The sequence below is a fragment of the Aspergillus eucalypticola genome (assembly GCF_003184535.1).
Source record: "Aspergillus eucalypticola CBS 122712 chromosome Unknown BO83scaffold_50, whole genome shotgun sequence".
In the NCBI taxonomy this organism is placed as follows: domain Eukaryota; kingdom Fungi; phylum Ascomycota; class Eurotiomycetes; order Eurotiales; family Aspergillaceae; genus Aspergillus; species Aspergillus eucalypticola.
Window position 1 is genome coordinate 104,746 of NW_020290324.1, and position 27,921 is coordinate 132,666.

At 37.9% G+C, this 27,921-nt stretch overlaps 6 protein-coding genes across 6 annotated transcripts; all 6 read left to right on the plus strand.

Annotated features, from left to right (window-relative positions):
- Positions 1-1,437: 1,437 nt before the first annotated feature.
- Positions 1,438-3,026, plus strand: BO83DRAFT_460335 (uncharacterized protein; the record flags this gene model as incomplete). Its single annotated transcript, XM_025537201.1, has 6 exons — positions 1,438-1,696; positions 1,724-1,789; positions 1,862-1,919; positions 1,980-2,123; positions 2,214-2,448; positions 2,511-3,026. The coding sequence occupies 6 exons, from the start codon at positions 1,438-1,440 to the stop codon at positions 3,024-3,026; spliced, it is 1,278 nt and encodes a 425-aa protein (XP_025382034.1).
- A 133-nt stretch (positions 3,027-3,159) lies between these two features.
- Positions 3,160-4,129, plus strand: BO83DRAFT_404184 (uncharacterized protein; the record flags this gene model as incomplete). The annotated part of the gene is made up of 3 exons (XM_025533686.1): positions 3,160-3,490; positions 3,574-3,834; positions 3,885-4,129. The coding sequence occupies 3 exons, from the start codon at positions 3,160-3,162 to the stop codon at positions 4,127-4,129; spliced, it is 837 nt and encodes a 278-aa protein (XP_025382035.1).
- Positions 4,130-4,379: 250 nt separating this feature from the next.
- Positions 4,380-5,159, plus strand: BO83DRAFT_326904 (DUF3716 domain-containing protein; the record flags this gene model as incomplete). The annotated part of the gene is made up of 1 exon (XM_025528058.1): positions 4,380-5,159. One exon carries the CDS (start codon positions 4,380-4,382, stop codon positions 5,157-5,159), a length of 780 nt encoding a protein of 259 aa, XP_025382036.1.
- Positions 5,160-8,324: 3,165 nt separating this feature from the next.
- Positions 8,325-10,263, plus strand: BO83DRAFT_373282 (HET domain-containing protein). Its single transcript, XM_025530028.1, has 4 exons — positions 8,325-8,407; positions 8,472-8,574; positions 8,632-9,382; positions 9,439-10,263. The coding sequence occupies exons 1-4, from the start codon at positions 8,330-8,332 to the stop codon at positions 10,172-10,174; spliced, it is 1,668 nt and encodes a 555-aa protein (XP_025382037.1). The 5' UTR covers positions 8,325-8,329; the 3' UTR covers positions 10,175-10,263.
- Positions 10,264-12,172: 1,909 nt separating this feature from the next.
- BO83DRAFT_207398 (uncharacterized protein) lies at positions 12,173-12,471 on the plus strand. The gene has a single exon (XM_025526688.1). It carries the CDS (start codon positions 12,247-12,249, stop codon positions 12,415-12,417), a length of 171 nt encoding a protein of 56 aa, XP_025382038.1. The 5' UTR covers positions 12,173-12,246; the 3' UTR covers positions 12,418-12,471.
- Positions 12,472-13,161: 690 nt separating this feature from the next.
- BO83DRAFT_394338 (uncharacterized protein) lies at positions 13,162-14,593 on the plus strand (the record flags this gene model as incomplete). The annotated part of the gene is made up of 5 exons (XM_025533006.1): positions 13,162-13,249; positions 13,321-13,423; positions 13,538-13,758; positions 13,827-14,067; positions 14,275-14,593. 5 exons carry the CDS (start codon positions 13,162-13,164, stop codon positions 14,591-14,593), a joined length of 972 nt encoding a protein of 323 aa, XP_025382039.1.
- Between the last annotated feature and the right edge of the window lie 13,328 nt (positions 14,594-27,921).

A 27,921-nucleotide genomic window follows, 5' to 3' on the forward strand; every position in this document is an offset into this window, starting at 1 on the left:
GAGCGGGAGATGGGCCCACGAGGATGATTTCGCCATCTTCATTGAACCAATAAACAGCGAAACAATGTGCTCACCTTGATCGTCTCCTTTATAGAACCACGGTTGACCCCATTAGGGTCTGCACAGCATGTAACGTTCTCAAACTTTCTCCGTTGTGTTAGCCGGTTTGGCCAAACTCTGGAAATGTCCCAGAGGATTTAACTTTCCCCTGCGCAACTGATACGCATACATAATGTATTTTCCACTCCGCGGATGTGTGACATACTACAATCCCCAGTCTATCAAGGTGCCTATTCGGACCCGATCTGCCGAAAATACTCCTGTATCCGGTTTATTCTCCCCTGGGTCAGTTACATGCAGCGGCGTAGGATGGTAGTAAAATGGTCCAAGAATATCCGCGTACAGTGTCTTGCACAACCACCCTGCCTACCCTAGAGTCTTCCACTCTATTCCCGAAACCTAAGACACCTATATTAGTCTGTATGTGTTTAGACTGAGAGCAAGGATTCTTGGCGGGTACCGACTTGTCCTGTATTGACGAAACAAATCAAATACTGTATTAGAGGGGGCGGTATGGCCACACACAGTTTTTAGATGCTTGGGGCACCGGTAGCTCAGGCAAATGTACCTAGAGATAACTAGTTAGTTACGGGCAATGTGTCATCTAAGCATCTCAACACCCGTGCCTGAGTCTAGCGCTCTTGAACTGTTTGAACTGAGTACCTAATGGCCGTAGTTTTGAATAATAGGCTGGAATAGCAAAACTGACATTGTTGGTACACTTCCTACTAGGCCGGTCAGCGCAAACCTTCCCCGACACGGCAGCATGCATCGGTCGAAGGCTAATAGCGATCGCATTAACCGTAGGCTTTTCGAGCAGTTGTCACTTTTGATATTAGTGTACAGTTCATCCGTTACTGAGTAAAGGGCCAAAAGCTATAGGTTACAATAAGTGTGCTATCATCTGACTCTGCTCTGACCTTCACAGAGACCCACTGGCTGTGATGCACCAAGTCGTGGTGTTCTGATAATCAGCGCAAAAATGATGTAATCGGCAAGCGTGATAACTTAACAGCAATTGATGATTAGCTAACTGGTTAACAAACTAGTTAGTTATGTTAACTAGTCAGTTGAAATTAGCTTTGTCAGCTCCGCCTGAAGATTTGGGATTCAATGACTCGGCCAGGGCTCCGCTTCAGACAGATAGGACTGAGAAAAGGGAAACTTGTTAGATACCTTTTGTTGTTACGGAAAGATATGCGAAATGGGTGGATAAAAGGACGGTCTACGGCGGTTAATAGCGGCCATCGGGCAAAAACGATTCTCCACGTTTAAGTACGCTCACCGCTGCCCTCACCGCATGCTATACTAAGCATCTTAATAGATGATGTTGATCATTTCTCTATATACAGTGCTTTACTATCTATATTCCTGATCATGGGACGTCCTAAATTTGATCTAGAGCCGTACAAGGCTAAAATTAGTGATTTATTCCATCAGAATCAATCTACAAGTGATATTGCTTCCTATATCGAAGCAACATACCGTGTACGAGTCCGTGAGCGTACAATCAAGGATCGGTTGAGTGTTTGGGGAGTTAGTAAGTGTGATTGTACGGCTACTACTGATTCTTCTCTACACAGCCGGATCAAGGAGTTGTTCTTTGAGAGGTGCCTCTCTGATGCAGAGATTTTATGTACTGTATAAGATGAAGGTTACACAGTCTCTGCACGAACACTTCGACGCATCTGTACGGAGCAAGGCCTCGTCCGACGAACAGATGATTCTAGTGAGTGTCAACTCCAGGATGATATAGCCACAAAGCATCTGCTTGAAGCATTTAATGAAGGGATTATCTAAGGCTACGGACGAGAGCTTTTATTTGCTTATATGCGTGGTGAACGTCTTATTATTCCAAGGTCTGTACAGAGAGCAGTTATATATAGATATTTTACTAACTGAGGTCTTTCTATCTCCAGATATCGGCTATATAATATCTACCGTATGATTGCACCTGAGGCTATACAACAACGGAAGAATGACATGCAGCGAAGTCGTGGCTCATATGTAGTCCCTGGACCAGATCATATCTGGTCCGTGGACGGTTATATGAAGCTAGATCCGTACGGCATCTAAATCTACGTGGCCATTGACGTGTACTCTCGCTACATCATCTGGATCTATATTGGCATCGATACTCGTACGTCAGTCAGTGTTGTACGGCAATATCTTGACACTGTACATGAACGGAAGATTATCTGCAATAAGATCCGTTCAGACTATGGATCGGAGACATCTTTGCTTGCTAAAGCCCACTGCTATCTTCGAAGAGCGTACGAGCCAGAGATTGAGGTAACACGGTGTTATATCTTTGGATCCAGTACTGTAAATCAGAGAATTGAGGCTTGGTGGGCACAGCTAAGTAAATCATTACTTTTTCGATATCGCGTACGTACAGACGGACCAATCCTTGAATATCTCTGTACTAACTAATATATAACTACTTCAAGGTCTTGATTGAAGTAGGAGACTTCTCTAAAGATATGATTCCAGATCAGATTACTTTGTACGCAGTCTACATGCCTATTCTTCGGACGCAGGTCTCGTCGTACGTACACACCTGGAACCAACACAGCATCCGTAAGCAACGAGAGAGGCCACATGTTATTTCTGGTCGACCGTTCATGAACTATTATCATCCAGAACATACAATTAACCATGGTCTTCTTGTACATGAAGAGTCTCTCCAGCAGCTAAGGAACTCCGTACAAGGCTGGGATATGACTGAATATCTACCTGCAGAGACTTTGGAATGGTGTCAGGGGATCCTGCTGGGGCTGGGCTTTGACCCTGAAAAGCCACCACCAGTACATCCGGATGAAGCGGAAGCCCCTTTTCATACAATCTACCTTGGCTTACGGGAGCGGGTGATAACACATATAAGATCAGGCGCCAAGCCTGACCTGACACTATCCGAGGCGCCAACCGGGGCCTTTGATTGGATTGAACAACAGGGATCAGAGTAGCTATCCGTGATGGCTATATACTCTTTATTTGCTATTCTTTCTACTTCACCACTTATTCAAAGACTTAAGATCCTGCTCTTCCCTGTACAGAATGGAAATCAACATCTTTCATACAAGGCATCTCTCGTACAAAATGGCTCTTCCCTGGACCAACTACTGTTCTACTACTGGCCAACCTCATCCTGCTCATTATCAACAGTGTCCGACCTGCCAGACAATCAATCCTGTACCTAAGCGGACTGCTCATGTTGATCTTACTGCATCACCTGAGCCACAACCTGTACAATCTGGCTTGTACATACAGACTACCTCATCTGGTGTTGCTCCTCGTACGGCAGTATTTGGAGGAGAGAATGTCCGCCAGAATGCGCTCTTACACAAGAAGACTTCAAAAGAGCCAGCTATTATAAAGATTATTATTCATTTCTATCTGTGCAACGTACAGGAAGGGGAATCTAAAGATAGTATTCCAATTATAACATATACTCTACTAGATTTGACTTCTTATTCTGAACACTCGTATGATGCTAATCTTAATATCCTACAGAACAGGTACAGACTTATATCAATAACTACATACTTCATGGCCTCAATGACTTCCTCCGAGATGAACTGCTTCCCTCAATGACTGGCTGTACATATATACGCAGCACTGGGAATCGCTTCCGTTTATCAACAGGGATTATACAGAAGCAACCAGTCTTTCTGTCTCCAACAGCCAGAGGCAATGTGAAGGTCCTAGACTTCTTGAAGAAGTGGTTCACACATACCCATGGATCATACCAGGTCTATGTGATCATTCAGCGTCGTACAGTACCTTCCTCTACTACAGATGAGGCAGAGGAGACCAAGATTAAGAAGGAGAAGAAGATCAAAAAAGAGAACTCATTGAAAAGAAGAAGTCAGTTGTACGAGAGGGATCGACCGTACAAGAAGATCAGGATGATCTTGATGCTCTGGATACTGAGATAGAGGCTTTGGATACTTCACTAAAGCATCAGCTATCCCAGTCTCCCTCTCCACCTCATCGTACGAGGAAGAGATATGTGATCAGGGAGGATGACAAGAATCGGGCGGCCGAATATAGGCCATCAGGTCTTTGATTATACCCTACTCTACTAGATAGCAGGATCGTGGGTTCGTACGGCAGGCTAGGGCAGGCAGAGTAGGGTCCACGATAATGAGGCCTCTGTACATACAAAATAGGAAATAAATAGTTAAAACAGTGAATACAGTGTTAGTTTAAATCTACTAAGTAATCTCTATCTTCCACCTCTGCCTTCCACTAACACGTCTACTACTACTACCACTGCTACTACCACTACTACTACCACTACTACTACCACCACCACCATGTCTGCGTACGTGTTAGATGATCAAAAACAGATTACTGAGCTTAGTTTCCTATCTATCTATCCTATCTCTATTGTACAGGACAAAACTGACTCTAAAATATGTCCGTACAATGACAACAACAACACCAACAACCGCCGTGTTGGCGCTCCTCCCCCTCTTCCCAACCTGCCTGCCGGTCGCCGTCCGCCCGTCCCCGCCCCCCCCCCCCCCCCCGACCTCGAACAATACTGGGCGTCGTTGTACGAGGGGCTCCCGGTCGGTGCCAATCCTACAATCCCTGCAAGGGATCTAGGTCGACTGAGACCGTTTGTGCATACCGATGTAGGACTGCAAGTGCTTGCCCGGCCAGGGGCACAATCTATTGAGTTCCGACACGGCCGGATCCATACTCACCAGATTACAATGCACCGAGCAAGCTACATCAATGCCCTGCTGATACAATCTCAGGGAATTCGTCCGCCAGCCCCGTGTTCCAGATGCCGTGATGGTACGGGGGGCGTTTTCCCAGAATATCACCATTTACCAGGCGCATTCGGCGGTATTTGCGCCAACTGCAAATGGCCTGATGCTGGTAGCAGCTGTACCGTCCGAGATTCAGCATGGGGTGTCTTACGGGAAGCTCAGCCTCCTATGCCTGTCATCGGCAGGGGATTGCCCGCACCGGGGGCCTCTTGTACGGATCCTATCGTCGTGGGGGAAGAGGGGGAGGAGGAAGAAGAAGAAGAAGAAGTGGTTGTTGTACCGGTATCTCTGACTCGTCCGGATCCTCCTCCTTGATTGGAGGATCCGGACGTCGAGGAGGTGCCGGTCATTACTATCGTTGACGATGAGCCCATTGTTATTGATGATGATGATCATCCGGCACCTCCTCGCCGTCCGGCCAGGCAGGAGGTGCTGGATGACTGGGATCCTTGGACGGAGTAAGCCTAGGTAAGTACAACTGTTTCCTTAATTGTTAACATACACCTGCACCTGCACCTGCACTCCAGTTGTATGGGATACTTGTGTATAATATCCTGGGCAAGACTTGCACCTCTTCGTGGTGCTCAGGACTAGTAGCCATCTATATGGCGAAGCCAAGCAAGTCATCTAATGGTGTACGTACAGCTTCATATAGATAGGTATGTTAGATAAGCTACATGATCCAATCAGCTACAGACTAATTCTGCCGGCAGTAAACACCATGAAATCGTTCTTGCCCGATGGCCGCTATTAACCACCGTAGACGGTCACTATCAAGAGAGAACCACGGAGAAATGGTTAGTACTCTGTAGATGTAATACATCTCACCCGGAACTCGTTTAACCAACCAATGATAAGTTCTTTCTTGCCGCCGTGACCCCGCATTAGTCAGTCTGGCCTAGCCAGCTGGCCTCGCATAAGAACGACCAGAACATCGGCCAGACAAATTTCATCCACAAAATCAGTGAATAGCACAAGGTCTACTCGCAACGACTTTTCCGACTTACTGACTTATAATGACTTTCGGGCGGGGCAACTCAGGCTGGATACATAGGGGGTTTAAGGTAAGCGTTAAGCTTCACAATGCAAAAAGTGGACTGGAGAGCTGATATGTTATAAGAGTGTAAGTATCGCATCATTTATATGAACTACACTTTTAAATAACACAGCCACGGACTTCTATTAGGAGGTAAGTCAACCTTCTTATGAAAAGCACATCAGGTGTGATAATAGTTGACTGGGATATGATACTGGTATAGTTTGTAAGTCAATCTTTCTGTGGAGGGATATCAGGTGTGAAAATAGCTAACTTGGATATAATACTGGTATAGGATGTAAGTCAATCTTGCTGTGGAAAATATATCAGGCATGATAATAGCTGACTAGGATATAATACTGGTATAGATGGTAAGTCAATTTTCCTATAAATGGAAAGTATATCAGACATGATAATAGCTAACCAGAATATAATACTGGTATAGGATGTAAGTCAGTCTTTCTATAGAAAATATATCAGGCGCAATAATAGTTGACTGGACTATGATACTGGTATAGCGGGTAAGTCAATCTTTCTATAGATAGGAAGTATACCAGACGCTATAATAACTGACTGGGATATAATACTGGTATAGTTTGTAAGTTAATCATATATCAGGCATGATAATAGCTGACTGGGATATGATACTGGTATAGGTGGTAAGTTAATCTTTCTATGGATATAAAATACACCAGATATGATAATAGCTGACTGGGCTATGATATTGGTATAGTTTGTAAGTTAATGTTTCCATAAAGAGTATATCAGGCATGATAATAACTGACTGGAATATGATATTGTTATAGCAGGTAAGTTAATCTTTCTATAAATAGAAAGTATATCAGGCATAATAATAACTGACTGGGATATAATACTTGTATAGGATGTAAATCAATCTTAAAAATGGGAAGTATACCAGGTGTGATAATAGCTGACTAGGATTTGCTACTGATATAGCGGGTAAGTTAATCTTTCTATGGATAGAAAGCATGTCAAATTTGACAATAACTAACTGGGATATGATATTGGTATAGTTTGTAAGTTAATCTTTCTGTGGAAAGTATATCAGGTGCAATAATAACTGACTGGGATATGATACTGCTATAGGTCGTAAGTTAATCTTTCTATGGATAGAAAATACACCAGGCGTGATAATAGCTGACTGGGATATGATACTGATATAGCGGGTAAGTTAATTTTTTTATAAATAGAAAACACGTCAGACATGATAATAACTAACTGGGATATGATATTGGTATAGATGGTAAGTTAATCTTTCTATAGAAAGTATATCAAGTACAATAATAGCTGACTGGGATATGATACTGGTATAGGTGGTAAGTCAATCTTTCTATAGATAGAAAGTATACCAGGCACAATAATAGCTGACTGGAATATAATACTGGTATAGCGGGTAAGTCAATCTTCCTGTAGAAAGTATATCAGACACGATAATAGCTGACTCAGATATGATACTGATATAGCAGGTAAGTCAAGCTTCCTGTAGAGAGTATATCAGACGCGATAATAACTGACTGGGATATGATACTGGTATAGGTAGTAAGTTAATCTTCTTATAAAAAGCATGTCAGGCGTGATAATAACTAACTGGAATTTAATATTGGTATAGCGGGTAAGTTAATCTTTCTATATATAGAAAGTATACCAGACATGGTAAAAGCTGACTAGAATATAATACTGGTATAGTTTGTAAGTCAATCTTTCTGTGGAAAGTATATTAGATATGATCATAACTGACTGGAATTTGATACTGCTATAGTTAGTAAGTCAATCTTTCTGTGGAAAGTACACCAGGCGCAATAATATCTGACTGGAATTTGATACTGCTATAGGTAGTAAGTCAATCTTTTCATGAATGAAAGCAGGTTAGGCGCGATAATAGCTGACTGGAATATGATACTGGTATAGGAGGTAAGTCAACCTTCTTATGAGAAGTATATCAGGCGTGATAATAGCTGACTGGGATATGATACTGGTATAGGAGGTAAGTCAACCTTCCTATAAGGATTATATCAGGCGCGATAATAGCTGACTGGGATATGATACTGGTATAGGAGGTAAGTCAACCTTCTTATGAGAAGTATATCAGGCGTGATAATAGCTGACTGGGATATGATACTGGTATAGGAGGTAAGTCAACCTTCCTATAAGGATTATATCAGGCGCGATAATAGCTGACTGGGATATGATACTGGAATAGCCGGTAAGTCAACCTTCCTGTAGAAAGTATTTCAGGCGTGATAATAGCTGACTGGGATATAATACTGGAATAGCCGGTAAGTCAATTTTCCTGTAGAAAGTACATCAGGTGCGATAATAGCTGACTAGGATATGATACTGGAATAGCAGGTAAGTCAACCTTCCTGTGGAATGTCTCTTCACTCGCATGACGGGTATATCCATGTTCTCTAATTTATAGTAATTGTAAATGCAGGATACATGGAAATGCCGTCATGATCTTGAGGTCAGGAGCCAGCTGCTTGATCACTCTAAAAGTATTTCTGAGGTATGTCTGCTTTCAATGCCTTTTCTTCTGTTGATATACTTTGACACAACTAAAGAAATCTTAGCGCGAGGTCACTGGCTATTACTGGGTTGACCCAGCCAACAAGGATGCATACCTTAGCGTGGATAGACTCACATCTCCAGTCATACAGCCTTCAAACTACCCAGGTAATACTGCATCTCTCTGATATTGTTCATATCATTCACCCATTAACTCATCTTTAGACAATGAAGTGCAAGAGGAATCCAAGGCACGAGAAAAGTTTCATTGTCTGACAGTTATCAATCGCTTTGATTTGCTTCGCCAATGGCTTAAGGTGTGTGACAAGCAGCATTCATGCATGCAACACAGGCGTCAGATCGTGCCAAAGCGCGTTATTTACGTTGGAACGGATCATTCAGATCAGCTTGAACTTCAGCTTTCTGCAAACATAACACATCCATTTGAGTATATAACGCTATCGCACTGCTGGGGCACACCGACCGATGAGGAGAAGGAGCGATTCTGTACCACATCTCAAAACCACCCAAAACGGTTGAAGGGGTTTAGCTATCACAGCCTTCCCAAGGTTTTCCAGGACGCTATTACAGTGACTCGAGAACTGAATAAACAGTATCTTTGGATTGATGCTCTCTGCATCATTCAAGGTGACCAGAAAGACTGGGAGGAGGAAGGTACAAGGATGGATAATGTATTTGCCTCTGCATACTGCACGATCGCGTCAAGTTCAGCATCCAGTTGGAATGATGGCTTCCTCAATCGCACTGAGGTTTTCAGTCAATCAGAGGCAGTCAGTTCTGATCAAAAAATCGTTGATGATTTTTGTAAGCTTGTTGATGAAGGCCAACTGCAGAAACGAGCCTGGGTGTTGCAAGAAAGAGTACTTTCTCGCCGAACTATCTATTTCACTGCACAACAGACATACTGGGAATGTGGAGAGGGAGTTCGTTGCGAGAATTTTAGCATATTAAGCTGGTTAGTCCACTTCCCTAAAACCAGAGAAATGTCAATTAACCTACTAGTTGTGTTAGTCCCCTTACTAGATCATTCCTACTTGACCCGCAATTTCCTACTCGGCTTTTATTTTCAGGTCATAGATCGATAGCCTTATTTCTCCAAGAGCTTATTACGGATTATTCTCGTCGTGATCTTACATTCCCAAAGAAGGATAAGGTAGTTGCATTTTCCGGCATAGCTGAGCGTATTAAGAAAGCTCTATCTACTGAAATCAGATACGGAGTCTTCTGTTGCTTTCTTCCTCGGCTCCTCTTGTGGAAGCGGGCTGGAATGGAGAATGATCAAATTTTTCACGATAATGATCATGTGCCGTCGTGGTCTTGGATGCTTTATCATGATAAAATTGACTTTCTGATACAATCAGATCTTCAAGTTCCAAAGCACCAAAGCCTAAGCTTTGACAACTCCGAGCGTGGCATCAATATCGAAGTTCGACAGTTTGAAGATTGTTATACGCGAGAAAGGGATGGAGAGTATATAATATTCACCGATACAAAGGGAGTCGAAGTTACAAAGGAAGTCGAAGTCGGCATCCTACATTTCGACATGGGTTCGGCGGCCGAGGTTGAGTCTCGAAACTGTGTCGTCATCGCAGTGAGTGAAGATGACGATGAGGATGACCCTAACAAGGAATACTATATACTTGCCGTACAAAAGAAATGGGGAGAGGAAGAATATAAAAGACTGGGAGTTGGACGAGTGCGAGCAGGCTACGTCTCGAAAGAAAGTACTTCTGGGAAGCTTCTATAATCCGGCTGTTTCCCTTTATTCCCTGTCGTTGGACAACAGCAACATGATAACAAAGACACTGTTATTGCCCTAGTTGAATGAACCATAGTCGGATTTAGTCAAAGAATCCTTCTCTTCAGCAAATAGTTAGACAAAGGCAGACTATAAAAGATATTTCGGGTTAGTACTGTATTCTATTTCTACTTTGCCATACCGTCATGGAGACTTCACTTGCTCTGGGATATATCAATAGTGGCGGTCTCTTGTACATAACAATAAGAGCATGGTATAATCAAATCATTCCTTTTTCAGTTCGCTGTCTTTTGTAATTCCCATGCAGAAGAGGCCTGGGTCATAAGGCTCATTCGCGATTTTTCTCTTGTTAAACTGTCTCTTTGAACCCGCCAGTCAAGAAAAACACCCGGCTTAACTACCCTGCTAGTTGCTACTCGGAGGCCCTATCACGTTCCATAGAAATTGCCATTCCGTCTAGGTACAACGCTCTGCAGGAGCTATTCGCCTAAAGTCTTTAGCATGATTGCTGTCATTATTTACTGGCCTAGTCTATGTTTGGGAGCTTTATGACCGCCTCCTTCCTGCCCTCGGCAGCTTTACTGGCTTTCGAGATTGACATGCCGCGACTGACTGCATATCACAGATAAGCTAAATCTGTGATGGCGATAGGTGGGGAGACATCGCTCTAATATTTTCTATACCATGGTATAGGAACTGTGAGGGGGCTTTAAGAAAGAACTGAAAAACATTACTACTAATGTAGACATCTAACGTAACTCCCGGCCGCACCGGCCACCCGCCCGCGTCGGCCACCCCTAGCACACCGCCCTAGAATCATTGTATTACTCTAATTCACATCCTTTGATAGAAAGAGTGGTTGCATATAGAAACGCGTTGGGCGGTGTACTGGGTGGCCGGCGCGGGCAGGAGTCACGTTTAACGTTGTTCCGGCCATAGAAGCTTCTTGGTTTCTGCAATCATTTTACACGTACTGTAACAACAATGAAGTAAGGCTATTATTATATTTACGAAACGGAACCAATAGTGCCAAGGATTCTGATTACAATTAAACGAATTAGGACTAGCGCAGGAAGGCTAGGGATTGGGAGAAAATAGGTGAGCGTCAAGGGGCAGGCATGGTGATTTTACAAACTACTGTACACACCATGAAGATATTTCTTGACTATGGATACAAACTGGCGACGCCTTTTGAAGATAATATAACACTGAATACATCACTGCCAGAAAAAAAGGTATGTTAGATGTTCCTAGAGAAGGAATATTCCTCGAAATGATCAAAGCTTTGTCATCATGTATCGTTCATGACCTGTAGGCGGATGGATCTATTATGAGATGTATATATGGTGAATACTAATACTTGAGCAGGATAAATGGTACAATGCACACCCACCCCCATACTCACTAGTTTCCAGGCAGCTACATATAATGAGCAGTACTACAGTGAAATTCAAGCGGGAGATACACTATCCGTAAGATCGTGACGTGTGATAATTACCATAGCATCTCATTCGCTTCACGAAACAGCCTGTTAGTCCATCATTGTGGTCTTTCAGTCACAAGGAAACTTCATTGACTGTGCACAGTCTTGAGCAGAATGTTCTATAGTATGAAAATTTCTGATTGTAAGTTACACTCCCATCTTACAATCAAAGCATTCCTTTGGCGATTGTCACCCTCCACATTTACCTAGTCAGATGCTACATTATCATGCCACTTTCCATGTAAAGTATGTTACCTAGTACACGATGTCTGATCCACGGTACAGGGGCTGAGTTGAAGGCACATGTTCTGCAGCCTTAGTACGCGTAAAAATGACGATGACATGAATCTGGAGTATTATGCAAGGCTTATCATCAAGTTATTAACACACTCTTATGTGATATGTGTGAAAGGAGATCACGTGATCTCGGACCTAGTCACCTAGCCACCCAGTCACCTCCTCGCGTAGTTAGCTAGTTAGTCTGGACACACACAATATCATCATATTGCTTCCACAATATGTTTAATAAATGCCTGGGCACTTACACGTACAGAATGCGTCATCTTAGGTGATACTGATGAAGAAAGCTGAGTCAGACAAGCATTATTCTATATACCAAATTCGGGGACAGGTGCATAATATCATCACAACCCAACAAACGACGTGGATGATATATACCATCCTGTTATCATGTTTTATCTATGTACTCATCCAGAACATATCACGTCATTGTAGGAGGGTGATATAACTATAATACTGTACTTAAATGTAAGAAGCAAGTTCGTATCCAACCTGCCCAAATTACGCGGCATCCAAACGTCGCATATGCCTTGTTTGATGCCACCTTAATAAGATATTATTTCCTGTCTGACGAAGGGGGTTCCAGGAGCAAGCTATGCACTCGTGGTGGTATTAAAGGTCCCTGAGATCATTAAAGGTGTGCCTAAATGATTTTCCAGGCGTGCCTTTTCAGGGCTTGAGCAGGGGCTTTCTTAGTTCCTTTCCAAGCACCTCCGGCCTTGAATTGCGTGCGTGGGCCGCTGAATTCTCGTGATCCTCATCCACTCGGGACGATACATCTCAACTCAATCTGGACTACAATGGTGATTCCTCTGGCATGCCGTCAGAGATGGTACAAGACTAAACAACAAAAGCCTGAAATCAGACCCGGGCTGTTGCAGCGGGCACACAGCGCCTTCCTCATTCGTCCATTAGTTGCATTACATCTTCTACGAGACCCTAGATAGTTACAATTGAAGATCATCATCTGCTTTGCCTACATTTGCTCCTCCTACGTCCGATTAGAGATAGATCCTAGACCCGTTCGCTCCAGTACGGAGCAAACATGGTAGCATGTCCTGACGATCTTCGGAGTGTCGTTTTTTCTCTCCTGTGTGGCGTACCGCAGTCTGCGGGAACACGCATCTTACCTATTATCTTCATTAAACACGCATTCTAGATACCATTCCGTCATCTACGTTTATCAATCATCATGAAAAGGAAGACAAGTCTTTTCAAGACCTTCATCAAGATAAAGATCTTTGTCAAGACCCTCAAGGTCCAAGATCCAGGACAGGGGGGTATTTCCAGCAACATCTAAGCTCGAGGACGGCTGTACTTCTTCGGACTATAATATCTATCCTCCAGCTAGTGCTCCGCCTGCGTGGTGGTGGCAAGAAGCGCAAGAAGAAGATCTATATCCCTGAGAAAGAACAAGAACAAGCTTACTATCCTCAAGTACTACGAGGTCGACGGTGAAGGCTTCAAACATCATGCACCTCAAACATCTTCGCCGCGAGTGCACCTCGAGCGTCTTCACCACGAGTGCGCCTCCCCAAGTGCAGTATTAGTATCTTCATGGCCAATAGGCACAACCGCCAGTATTACAGAAAGTACCACCTCACCTACATCTTCGACAAGTCCAAAGAAGGGATTAAGTCGCTCATAATAACCTCCTCACAAGTGTTATATTTGCGTCCCGTAATCACAAAGACGCGTCATTTTGTTGTTATTTTACTACACATCTGGCTGTGCCTTCCGGAAAGGGACTATTCGCCACCAGCAGAACACCCTAAACACCAAATAAAAAGTCAGAAGTCAGAAACTTCTTTTAATCCAACTCTCAATCCTTGAACGCGTCGAACACTACCCCATCAGACATCATCTTCCGAACTTATCAGATTCAAACTTCCGAGTCTAGAACGTCAGTTGCTGATAACAACATCACACCGTACGTCCCGGAACTTGGAAGAGGAATAGCAGACATCACGGATCCACGCAGAGCCACTCCCGGTCCCTCTAACACTAGACGTGACGATCCAAAAGAGAACGACAGAGCAAACAGCGGAGACAATGATTTGACCAGATCTAACACCCATAATAGTGACGTTCTCTGTCCGTACGCCCCTCAGACAATAAAAGCCTACAAATAAGCCGCAATACTACTATATCATCTATGGCAACACGGCCAGAAGCATAGTTCATCTGACCCAGTGGCCCAGCTTACCAGTCAACTACACGCAGCAGACATCAGCAAGGCATCTAGTATCATATCTACTCTGTCAAAAAATTAATACCAAGAAATTCACTCTACAACTAATATCAGTTCCATCAACACTTCTCATTTTAAACGTATCGTCAAAGAACTACCTGAGATTATAATAAGTTTCAAACATAAATCTTCTTACTATGTATTAAACGAGTATAATATCTCGGACATGTACAAGACCAATAACATGAACATTAGAGAAAAAGAGCGTGAAAGGCAGCATGTCCGCTGTCAACTAGCTAAAAAGCAGACCAATAAAATCACAAGATTACAGCAACAGGTGTTAGATCTCAATCAAACTATAAAACAATCCAGCCAGAACTATACCACTCATCAAGAACAAATACAAAACAGAGAACAGATATTACAACAATAACTAAGCCAGAAAAAAACAATATAACAGTAATCCAGTATATCTCAACTAGCACAGGATTTCAAACACGGTGGACCGTATCACAAATAACAAGCCGATGTACCCTATCACGAACAACAAGCCGACAGACAACAAACAGATTCAAGCTTTTTCCAAGACACTAGTAAGAAACAGTCAATGCCGAGAAACAGTTTCTACGCTGAAGATAACTGACAAAGAAATACACAAAATACTTATTACATGTCAGATTCACATCCCGTGCTAATAGGCCCTCCATATCCCGACCAGCAAAATGGATATAGCATTAAAAGAGATTACAACCAATTCTACATTAATCCTGACTAATATTCCAATGATCACTACTCTAATAATCAATACGCCGCTGAGAAACATCCTCATCGACTGAAGCCTGATAATATAACAATATTTAATCCTAAAACAACTAATATCAAATTCTTCATCTGATATATTCAAATTATCATGGCCCAGGAAGAATAGTAACCTATACTAAATATTCTTTTATTTTATCTGAAAGGCCGAGCCCTCACGTGACACACTGAATTACCAGAGATACTCCAGGACCAGATAGCCTATAAAATTAAAGTCTAGTATAAGAAACTTAAGCACGAATTTAGACATCCAGCTATAAAAATATAACAAGAGACATGATAATAAAAATTTAGATTTAAAAAAACAGATAACCTTTTATTCATTAAATATCCTATCTAAAAGACGTCTCTATTACAAGCTGCCAGCACAGTGTTACGGACCCCTGCTAGTTAATCTACTAGTAAGGCGGACTCGCCAGGCAGAAAGCGCCGATAAGGGCAGCGCTCAGGCAAAGCCAAGTTGTTATTTAGTACAATTGCAAATTGCTAATACGACGCCCAAAACGGCCACGCATCACGTGACCACCTACCATCAAGCCTACTATTAAGAGTATACTTAAGGTATACTAGGACCCTGGACTATAATTAGATTAACCATTGATCTACCCAGAATAATATACAATGTGGTATATAGAGGATAGAATATATAAGAATACTCTTTTATATATTTAATTAATTTTATTCTTCATGCTTAATAATACTATCTTTAAATAACTATATGTTTAGAAGCTTAATAATAGAACACTTATCTACATTTACTTATAAATAACTGTATAGTATTATCTAGCCTTATTTCTCTTCTTGTATCTAAGACTAGTTATTCTTAGATAATCATCAGCCTGATACCTCCTCGACCTAGTTCAATGGTATGTATACTAGTGAAGCTAAGCTAACAGGGACAGGGAAATGATTCTAGGATTTGATATATTAAGTACCAGTCAGTATAAGTATTTACTAGTTATAATTATTTATTATATTAACTATTTTAAGTTCACCACGTACTCCGCAGCAGGGCTCTAGTACCCAAGAAAAAGAGTAATAACAAGACCTAATAATATAGAAATTAATAAATATAGTTAGTTAGTTACAAGAAAGTATCACTATCTTAAAATAATAGAACCAGTTACTCAAAGATTAATTAGTAGTTAAATCTATTAAAATCAGACTACTAGAACTATTTAATAATAATTAATTAAAGCTTAGGGTTTTCTTAATCCAGTTAGACTTATATCTTAATATAAATAAAGAAAAGTTTAAAAATAAGATTAATAAAATCTTCTTTATATTTATCTATTTAACTAGAACAGTATTCAATTGGTTCGAGCCATTCATCTGCGATTACCAGGAAAAGCCGGCAAAGAATCAGGATAATAATATTAAATAAATTTTTACTAGTTATACCAGGTTCAAGGAACACCTCGAACAAATATTCAGAGATATTAACATAGTATAAAATATTAAATAAAAACTATAGTAATTTAAGTAAATAAAATTAGTATTCAAATATATCTTTGAATTCTTGTAAGTTATTAGTCACTTAGACTGGGATAAAAATACTTACATCACATAATTTAAAGAAGAACTCAAGATGGAGATCTAAGAAAAACTTATTTAGCAAGAATAATTAGATATATTATAACAAATAATTACAGTAGTGGTCAAGATTAATAATAAGTTATACGAGTACAACGTGAAATAAAAGAAAGATTAATAGACTAGTAAATCTATATTTTAATAAAATAACTAACAGGACTACTAAGTTAATAATAGACAGCCAGCACAGCCTAGAAGCCTGGAATATAAGAATTCCTATAGACCAAAACTAATAGAGCTGAATACAATGCAGCATCAGATTTGATAAAATAGAGTTTCCAAGAAAAAGCTTAAAAGGTGTAAAAAGGACTGCTTATACTTTAACTATAGCAAAATAGGTTACTAGTCAAAGAACTGCAAGCAGAAATGTTAATAGTCTCAGAAATAGCTGAGGGCCACAAGAGAAGACTAGACAGAATTAAGTGAAAAGGTCAGGGGAGTTTATAATATGAGTATCAGATTAGCAGGAGTCTGGATTGAACCCGCAACGCAGATACAAGATAGCAAAGAGCTACATGCCATGTAATAAAAATAACTGCTAGTGCTAGTAAGTAGAATATACCAGAACTGGTTAAGACAACAGACTGATACAAATAAGCTAATAATATTAATAGAACTGTAAAAAATCTACTAACTATCTGAACTATTTAATTAGCCCACAAAAGTTAATAACAGTAATAAACCAGCTCTAGAAAATAAATATCCTAATATAATTTAAAATAAGTTTAATTCTTTAGATAAAGAATATAATACTCAGTTAAATAATCTTAAATTTAATAAAAAGAGACTCAGTGAAATATCTAATATTTTAAAAAAATCTCTATCAGATATCAATAAATTACATTCCATACAATGGGATGAAAATAAAGAAAATTAGAAAGATAATAAAAATAATATCTCTTATTAATTAAATTATATTATAAAAGAATTTAAGAAAAATCTAGTATAATTTTATCTAGAATTCAAGAAAGTCATGCAACATTGCCTATATTAGAATCTAAGATATTAGGAAACACAAAACAAGGATTAGAAATAATATCTATAAAAATATTTTTGTTATCTGGAATTTTATTTAATATATAGATAAGATAATACAGACTATTATTATCACCTGTTCAAGATTAATTGCAAGATACAGATAACCAGGATAAATCTCTGATATTAATTATAAGAATTGCATGTGTGTACATTTTAAAGAGAACAAGGAATACTAGAAACATAATAAATTTTCTTAGATTATATACTACATGGATATGTACTCCACACATCATGACTAGAAGTATATCGCGACATATCAACCACAAGTACCGGAAGTAGTAGAAGTCAGGAAGAATTATTATTTATACATTAATTTTAAATATTTATGTATAGAGTATAGATGATATCTGTATTATAAGATAATATATTAGATAGCCTGCTTCGACAATCAGTGTATGATATATTACGCAGCGAAAATGGAAAACTCGAAATTCCCGTAGAAATATCTAAGTTAACCGGAACCAAATTAGCCAGAACAGTAATTAGCAGCTATTAAATCAGGAAAATATTTAAAAATTTAAGTAATTGTGCTAGAATAACTAGCTCAAATACTAATTAACTCTAATATAACTAAAAACTTTATGAACTCACAATTCATACAGCAACTTGGGATACTCGGAAAATAGAAAGTAAAATCAGAAGTAATTACTGGATTAAATAGAGAGAATCTAGGAATTCTTATATTAATAATTAAATCAAGGATTATATTTATAATTATAATAGACTACTTCAAATATATAGACCTCAACATGATGCTATTAGAATAGTATAATATTATGTTAGAGATTCTATGATTTAGAAATTATAATCTATAAATTAATTAGAAGACTGAGAGTCTTCAATTCACTAATTATAATTATCTAAGATAATATCAGTAAGAACCAGATATAGAGTCTAGATCTGTATAATTTATTAGCTAGTAAGAGACTGGGGTGAGGACTAAACAATTTATAAAAAAATTAAGAATATTATAAAAGTCTAATATACCAGGTATTAAAAGAAACTCAGAGAAAAGTAGTATCTTGAGTATTATTATATAAGTAATAGCAATAACCAAGCCAGTACAATAAGATTAGCTCAAGAAACTACTGGGATAGATACTAGTAATAACTAAAGAATACTGTGAATACAATATTAATAGTATTAATCCAAGAAGCAAGTCACAGGTGCAGAAATATAAAAATAATAATATAAGAACTAGAGCTCAGGAGTAAGAACTTAAATTTAGTAATATAAATTAAAAAACTTAAAACAAGTGCAGACCTAAGTATAATAATATAAAGTTAATAAGAATTTAAGAAGAATAGAGACTTGAAGATAATAATATAAGATTAAAAGATTTATAAAAATTTTTAATTATAATTAAAAGTAATCTGTGTATCCTATTACAGTATAAAAGATTCAGGAATTTATTTAAATAGCTGAAAAAGTTTAAATTATCTCAGTATAGAAAGTATAACTACACTATTTCTATTAAGAAAGAAAAGTTACTAGTATATAAAAAAATTTATTTAATATCTGAAAAGGAATCACAGGCACTATAAAAATATATTAATAATTAATTAGTAAAAGATAATATCAGACTATTAAAGTTATTTACAGAACATAAAATCCTATTTATACTAAAAAAGAATAGCAGCCTATAATTATATATAGATTATTAATTATTTAATATAATTATAATTAAGAATCGGCACCCTTTACCCTTAATCTTGGAAATCCAAGATAAGATACGAGGAACAAAGTAGTTTACTAAACTTAATATTACTAATATATATTATTATATATATATTATAGAAGGTGAAGAATGGAAAACTATATTCAGAATAAAATATAGATATTATAAATACTTAATTATATTATTTAAGCTTACCAACGCGCCCGCATTATTCTAGTAATATATTAATAAGATACTGGAAGAGTATCTTAATAAATTTATAATTATCTATTTAGATAACATTCTGATCTTCTCGAAAACCGAGGAAGAATATATTAGATATATAAGACTTATTTTATATAAGTTATATCTATATAGATTACAGTGTAAGTTTAAAAAATATAAATTTTATATACAAGAAATAGAGTTTCTGGAATACTAGATATTTACAGAAGAAGTCTATACTGAGTAAGCTAAGATATAAGTTATTCAGGATTAATCTTAATCTAAAAACCTAAAAAAACTACAACAGTTTATTAGATTAGTCAACTACTATCAATAATTTATGGACAGATATGCTATCCATATGATACCACTGTTTAAACTTATGAAGAAAACACAGGAGTATAAATAAAAAAAACTGCAGTAATATATATTTAAAAGTATTAAACACCGACTTACTACGTCACCAGTACTAGTACAACACAACCCAGAAAAGGAAACCACCATCAAGACTAATATATTAGACTATACTATTAGTATATATATAACACAGCCAGGAGATAACAGAAAACTTAAATTAATTATATTCTACTTAAGAAAGTTGGTTCAGGCGGAATTTAATTATAATATTTATAATAAGAAACTGCTAGCTATAATAGTAATATTTAAATAATAGAGAGTCTACCTTAAAAAAATAAAATATATTATTATTATAAAAATAGATTATAAGAACTTAACCTATTTTACAACAACTAAAGAGTTGACTAGAAAACAGGCAAGATAAGCAGAAATCTTATTATAATATAATTTCCACATTATATACTATAAAAAAACAGAAAACGGACATACAGATATACTCAATTACAGACCAGACTATAAAATAGGAGAAAAGATTATTAAGTCAGCTATTTTAAAATAAAATAAAAATAAATTAATTAGCTATAATAAAGCTAATCTTATGGCAATACTGGAGATAGATAGTGACTTAACTAAGTAACTAGCTAATACTACTAAAGATAATAAAGTATTTTAAGAAATAAGCAAAGACTTACTAAATAAAATCATTATTAATAAAAAAAAATTAATTTACTTTCATGGATTAATTTTTATACTAACTAATATAAGAACAGAGATCATGGCTATATATTATAATAAGCTATTCAAAGAATACTTAAGAATTAAAAAAATTACAGAATTAATTACTAGAAATTACTATATTCCGAATCTCAGATAAAAAGTACGCGATTACATGGAACAGTGTAAGATATATATTAAAGACAAGCCCGCAAGGCATTAATCCTATGGATAAATATAAATATAAAAAACACTACAATGATTATAAAAATAAATAATAATTAATTTTATTAGCCCACTACCTGAATTAAAAAAGTATAATACTATTACAGTTATTACTAATCATCTTATTAAATACATCCACCTCGTACCAAGCCAAACAACAATGACAGTAATATAAATAATAGAATTATTTTTAGAAAATATTATTATAAACTACAGAATACCAAAGTATATCATATCAGATAAAAATAAATTATTTATCTTAAAATTCTAGAGATCACTTACTGATCTTATAGAAATTAAAGAATAAATAATAACAGCTTATTATCTATAAATGAATAAATAAATAGAAAGAATTAACTAGATAATTAAGTAATATTTGAGATATTATATTAATTATTAATAAGATAATTAAACAGATCTGTTACTTATAACACAGTTCTTATATAATAATACTAATCATTTGACAATTAGAGTCTCATTATTCTATACTAATTATAGTTATCACCCAAGATTCCTGGAAACATTGATAAGAAAGCAACCAGTTGCTAATATAGCCAAAGATATTATAATATTTACGGAAAATATATATATCTAGTTATTCCAAGATATTAAATTCATGAATCTACAAAGTAAAATCTACTATAATTATCAATACAGAAAGAAATCTAATCTAAAAAGAAAAAAGAAAATATTCCTATTTTATAAGAATATTAAAATAAAATAATCAAGCTAGAAACTTAATTATTATAAACTAAAATTATTTATCATCGAGGAAAAGAAAGGATCAGTTAATTATAAGTTAAAATTATTAAAATTAATAAACAGAATTTACCCAGTATTTTATATCTCATTATTAGAACCCGCACCAAAGAACGCTAGAATCGCAGAAAATATAAAAATTAATAACAACACCAAATAAGAATATGAAGTTGAAAGGATTCTAGATTATAAGAAAATCAGCAGCAAATTATATTATTTAATAAAATAAAAAGATTATAATATCTCAGAAAATATATAGAAATCTATCAAGAATTTAACGGACTGTTACCAGCTTGTAGAATAGTACTACCAGCAGCAAGGTCAAAGTTCGCCTAGAAGAAAGAGAAACTAACTAATTAAATTAAACTAGGATTATCTAATATAGTAGTAAATTAAGCAGTATTATATTTATTAATTAGATATTCCAGTTTCTAGAAATTCTTGGTGCTTGAAGAATCCTTCTTATTTAACTGCTCTAATATATTTAAGTTATAATTTAGTATTCGCTCACTATAATCTTTTAGAAATTATTATTATTTAAATAAATAAATTATTTTAGTAGAAATACAGGCCTGTTTAATTAAGGCCTTAGCAAGCTCACTTTATACTTTTAATTAATTTTATTTTAAATTATTCTACTTTTTATCATTATAAAACTGTTTCTTATATTTCTAATTATAATAAGTATAAGCGGCATAATTTCAGCTCTTTAAATCTATAATACAAGAAATACCTTTTAGAAAGCAATATTTATAAGAATTTTCAATAATATAACTATTCTTATAAATCTTATTAGATTAGTGAATACGCTCTTTCACTCGGTCACAATTAGTATAACAGCGAGACATGTTAACCTATTCTGGAGAAGAAAAGAAACTGAGGGACCTGGTTAATATATATAGAGAAATATATATTTTTATATTTTTTAAGAACAAGAAATCTTAAAGAAAGAGAAGTGATATTACAGATTCCTGCTAGTTAATTTATTAATAAAACAGACTTACCAGATAGAAAATACTGATAAGAATAGTACTCGGGTAAAGCCAAGTTATTATTTAGTATAATTATAAATTGCTAATATAATGCTTAAAACAGCCACGCGTCACATGACCACCTACCATCAAGCCTACCATTAAGGATATACTTAAGATATACTGGGATCCTGGACTATGATTAAATCAACCATTAATCTACCCAGAATAGTATACAATATAGTATACAGAGGATAAGATATATAAGAATATTCTCTTATATATTTAATTAATTCTATTCTTTATACTTAATAATATTATCTTTAAGTAACTATATATTTGGAAGCTTAGTAATAGAACACTTGTCTGTACTTACTTATAGATAGCTGCACGGCATTATCTGGCCTTACTTCTCTTCTTGTGTCCAAGACTAGTTGTCCTTAGATAGTCATCAGCCTGATACCTCCTCGACCTAGTTCGACGGTACGTATACCAGTGAAGCTAAGCTAACAGGGACAGGGAAGCGATCCTAGGGTTTGACACACAGCAGACAAAGAAATTCTGAAAAATAAATTATAAGAAGATCTTAATAACAACCTCACTTATCTCATCTAACTAATAAAAAATAAAATATTTAAAACCTTCAAACACCACCTACATGCGGCTGAAGCAGGTGCAAAACAGCAATAACAAATATATAATAAGAAAAGAGACTATACAAGATCTAAATAATCAGATAACAACAGAAACAGCTGTCAAGAAAATAGAGACTATACTAATAAAACTAATATACCTGCCGCTGTAATACCCACCACTGCTAATCAAACAAGGCCATCAGGCACTGGTAGTTATTACTATAACAGTTCCTCACAGCCCTCACGGCCTTGCCAACACTGCGGAGGTAATCATTATAACCGGGAATATAATAAACACAACCGACATGTACACCTAATAAAGCGGAGAGTGAAGTTAAACAATAATAAATCCAATACTGACCTGGAGGATCTGTCAGAGTCTAACTCAGAATCTAACTTCTCAGAAACAGAAAACTAATACCTCCCTCAGGGGTGGAGGACCCTGAGAGTAAAATAAAACCTCCAATATCTATTCTTAGCAAGAGCAAGCATATTTTATATACTATCTCTATAAATATAAAGCAGCTATCGCAGGTGCTTACCTTATATATAATAATATTAAGTATACATAACAAAGTACCTATCTATCTAGATACAGAATCTGATATAATTTACATCTCACGCGCCTATCTGAATAAATATTTCCCAGGTGTATCTGTCTAATATTATACTACAGTACTAAATATACTTAGCTTAAATATTACTGCAGATAGAGTAGTCTCCTTACACATTTCCTTCACAGAAGGATATATCAAAGCAGATATACTAATACTGGAACAAGTCCCGACCAGTATCTTAATTAACATAAATACTTATAATATAAACAGCATTATTATTAATTTTCCCAAGTCCCTTGTACATTTTCAGAACACTTATTCTGTTTTATTTAAGTTGACCCGTGGAACATGTCCTACATCAAAGAAGAAGCACAATGTGTATACTAGATAAAATAATATAATTTAATCTAGAACAAATTATTTACTGCCAGTAATATACTCTTACTATATGCCAGACAACACCCTGCTACAACTCAAACTGATACCAATCATCGTGTCAGAAATTAATTATTATAATAACCTGCCAGGCGCCCTCCTCACGAGTAATAACCAGGAGTTACTATATATAAATCTAGACAACTACCCGATCAAGCTAAGACAGGGATAGCTAGTCATATTTATATTAAACCCGGGTGCCATGGCCGCCACATCCACTGTCATATTGTTAGAGCGGAGCCGCTGGGTTCGCTGCGAGCCGACGGGTCACGTGAGTAACACACGGTCGCAGATCACGCGGAATAGGTGAGGTCATGTGATCTACTCCTATATCGCACCTCGCTGGCCCCCCCAACACTGCGGGAGGCCAGCGATCAGTTCAAAGCAGTACGGTAGCTAGTATTCGCGCATACAATCGAACTTATCACGTCTCCTACATCGCCCCTAACACATATGCATTGCAAAAACTGCTGACACAAGGACCGCTACTACACAAGAAAAAGAGAAAGGTATCAAAATTAATCTAGATAATATCAAGATTCCTATGGCTATTCCTGAATTCAATCCTACACTGTTGACGGACGCAGACATATCAAACACATAAGATAAAGAATATACCTGCCAAATATATATAGTATTAAACAAGTATTCACCACTCTTTCATCCAAAGCTGGGACATTTTACAGGAAAAAAGATGGGAATACTATTCTATAATAAATATAATATCAAGAATCTAAAGCAAAACCCTTACTCACTGATATATTATAATTACACAGCAATAGATGGCATTCTTAATCCATTATATAGAACTGGACAGGTAAAAAAGATTTTATTAAATTAATTATTTCCTGTGTCCTCTCCTGCTTTTGTTGTATAGCAACACAACAAGGCCCGTATCATTATTAACCTATAACACATCAATACTTATATAATACTAAATGCATATCCATTACCATGCTAAGATAATATTCTCAGTGCACTTAACAGCTCCATAGTATTTGTCGGCTGGAAATCACTTTTACCTTACTAATTGAATTCTTGCCTATTTATATGAAAACCCTCGTACCCATGAATACCCAGAGTTATCACATGCCCCATACAAAATTATATGGAATACCTGATTGTCAAACCCTAGGATCGCTTCTCTGTCCCGGTTAGCTTAGCTTCACTGGTATACGTACCGTCGAACTGGGTCGAGGAAGTATCAGGCTGATGACTATCTAAGGACAACTGGTCTTGGACACGAGAAGAGAAGTAAGGCCAGATAGTGCCGCGCAGCTATCCGTAAGTAAGTGCGGACGAGTGTTCTATCGCTAAGCTTCCAAATGTATGGTTACTTAAAGACAGTGTTATTGAGCACGAAGAACAGAACTAACTAAGTACATGAAAGAGTGTCCTTATATCCTATCCTCCGTATACCACATCGTATACCATTCTGGGTAGATCGATGGTCGACCCAATCGTAGTCCAGGGTTCCAGTATACCTTAAGTATACCCTTAATGGTAGGCTTGATGGTAGATGGTCACGTGATGCGTGGCCGTTTCGGGCGTCGTATTGGCAATTCGCAATTGTACTAAATAACAACTTGGCTTTGCCCGAGCGCTGCCCTTATCGGCGCTTTCTGCCTAGCGAGTCCGCCTTACTAGTAGATTAACTAGCAGGGGTCCGTAACATCACTTCCCCTCCTTCGAGGTTTCTTGTCCTCAAGAAACATAAAGGTGCGTATTTCCCCGTGTGCGTTGGTCGGGTCCTTCAGTTTCTTTTCTTCCCCAGGATGGGTCAACATGTCTCGCCGTCATACTAACCGTGACCGAGTGAAAGAGCGTATTCGCCAATCTGACGAGATTCGTGAGAACGGTCATATTGTTGAAAATTCCTGCGAACATTGCTTCCTAAAAGGCATTCCTTGTATCATGGATTCGAAGAGCCGAAATTGTGCTGCTTGCACTCGTCGTGGTCGGAAATGCGAGAAACGGTTTCATAACGATAAGGAGTGGAATGATTTGAAGCGAAATCAATCGAAAGTGCAAAGTGAGCTTGCCGAGGCCTTAGCCGAGCAGGCCCGTATTTCTGCTAAGGTGGCTCGTTTGTTCAAACAACAACAATTCTTAAAAGACCGTGGTGAGCGGATGCTGGATCACGACTCAAATGTGTTGGAGCGGTTGGATGAGGAGGATCCTCCAAGCGCCGAGGATCTCCGGGAGCTGGAGCGTCTGGCCGACGAGCACGACGCTGCTCAACTTGCCGCTGTGTCAGACGACCCTAGCCTGACTCAGTTGGTTGGTTCCCCTTCCTTCTGGGCGAACCTCGACCTTGCTGCTGGTGGTACTGTTCCACAAGCTGGTGACAGCCCGTCAAATTCTCGATAGGTTCCCATGTGTTTTCTGGGGTATCGTAACCTTCCCATTTGACCAAATAGTGTGACTTGCCGCTAATCTTCTTGTGGTCTAGAATCCTTTCGACTTCGTATTCTTGTTCGGTGTCGTCGTCAATTTCCACATTTTCTGCGATTCTAGCGTTCTTTGGTGCGGGTTCCAATAATGAGATATGAAACACTGGGTGAATTCTGTTCATCGATTTTGGTAGCCTTAGCTTGTAATTGACTGGTCCTTTCTTTTCCTCGATGACGAATGGTCCTAGTTTGTGGTGATCGAGTTTCTGGCTTGGTCGTTTTGTTTTAATATTCCTGCGGAGTAGGAATACTTTCTCCCCTCTTTTTAGGTCAGGTTCCTTTCCGTGTCGATGATCGTAGTATATCTTGCTTCGTAGGTTCATGAATTCGATGTCTCGGGATAGTTGGGTGTGCATGTTTCCCGTGAATGTGACAATGTCTTCGGCTATATCAGCAATTGGTTGCTTTCCTATCGGTGTTCCAAGGAATCTTGGGTGATAACCGTAATTAGCATAGAACGGTGAGACTCCGATTGTCGAATGATTGGCGTTATTGTATGAAAATTGTGCCATCGGCAACAGGTCTGCCCAATCGTCTTGCTGGTAGTTTACGTAGTGTCTCAGGTATTGTTCGATTGTCTGGTTAACCCTTTCCGTTTGTCCATTTGTCTGCGGGTGATAAGCCGTTGTCATTCGTTCTTCAATTCCCATGAGGTCGGCAAGTGACCTCCAGAACTTTGAGGTGAACAACTTGTCTCTATCCGACGTGATGTACTTTGGCATCCCGTGGTTTGCGACAATATTTCCCAGAAATAGTTCTGCCATCTGTATCGCTGTCATCGTTGTTTGGCTTGGTACGAGATGGATGTATTTAGTGAGGCGGTCGGCGATGACTGTGATAGCGTCATACCCTTTTGACTCGGGTAGTGGACCAACGAAGTCAATCGTTATCCATTCCCATGGTCGTTGCGGTGCCTCCTGTATTTGCATTTGTCCGTATGGTTGGTGCCTCGCGGGCTTGTCCCTGATGCATGTCTCGCACTGTCCCACGTAATCGCGTACTTTTTGTCTGAGATTCGGAATGTAATAGTTCCTAGCGATCAGTTCTGTGGTTTTTTCGACTCCTAAGTGTCCTTTGAGTGGCTCATCATGGTGCATAGCCACGATCTCCGTCCTCATGTTGGCTGGCACAAAGATTAGTCCGTGGAAGTAGGCTAATCCTTCTTCGTTGATGGTGATCTTGTCCGGTGAGCCTTTGCTCATTTCTTGGAGTGCCTTGTCGTTTTTGGTGGCGTCAGCTAGTCGCTTGGTTAGGTCGCTGCCTATCTCCAGTGTTGCTGCAAGGTTGGCTTTGTTGTAGCATGATCGATCCGTCTTTATTCTG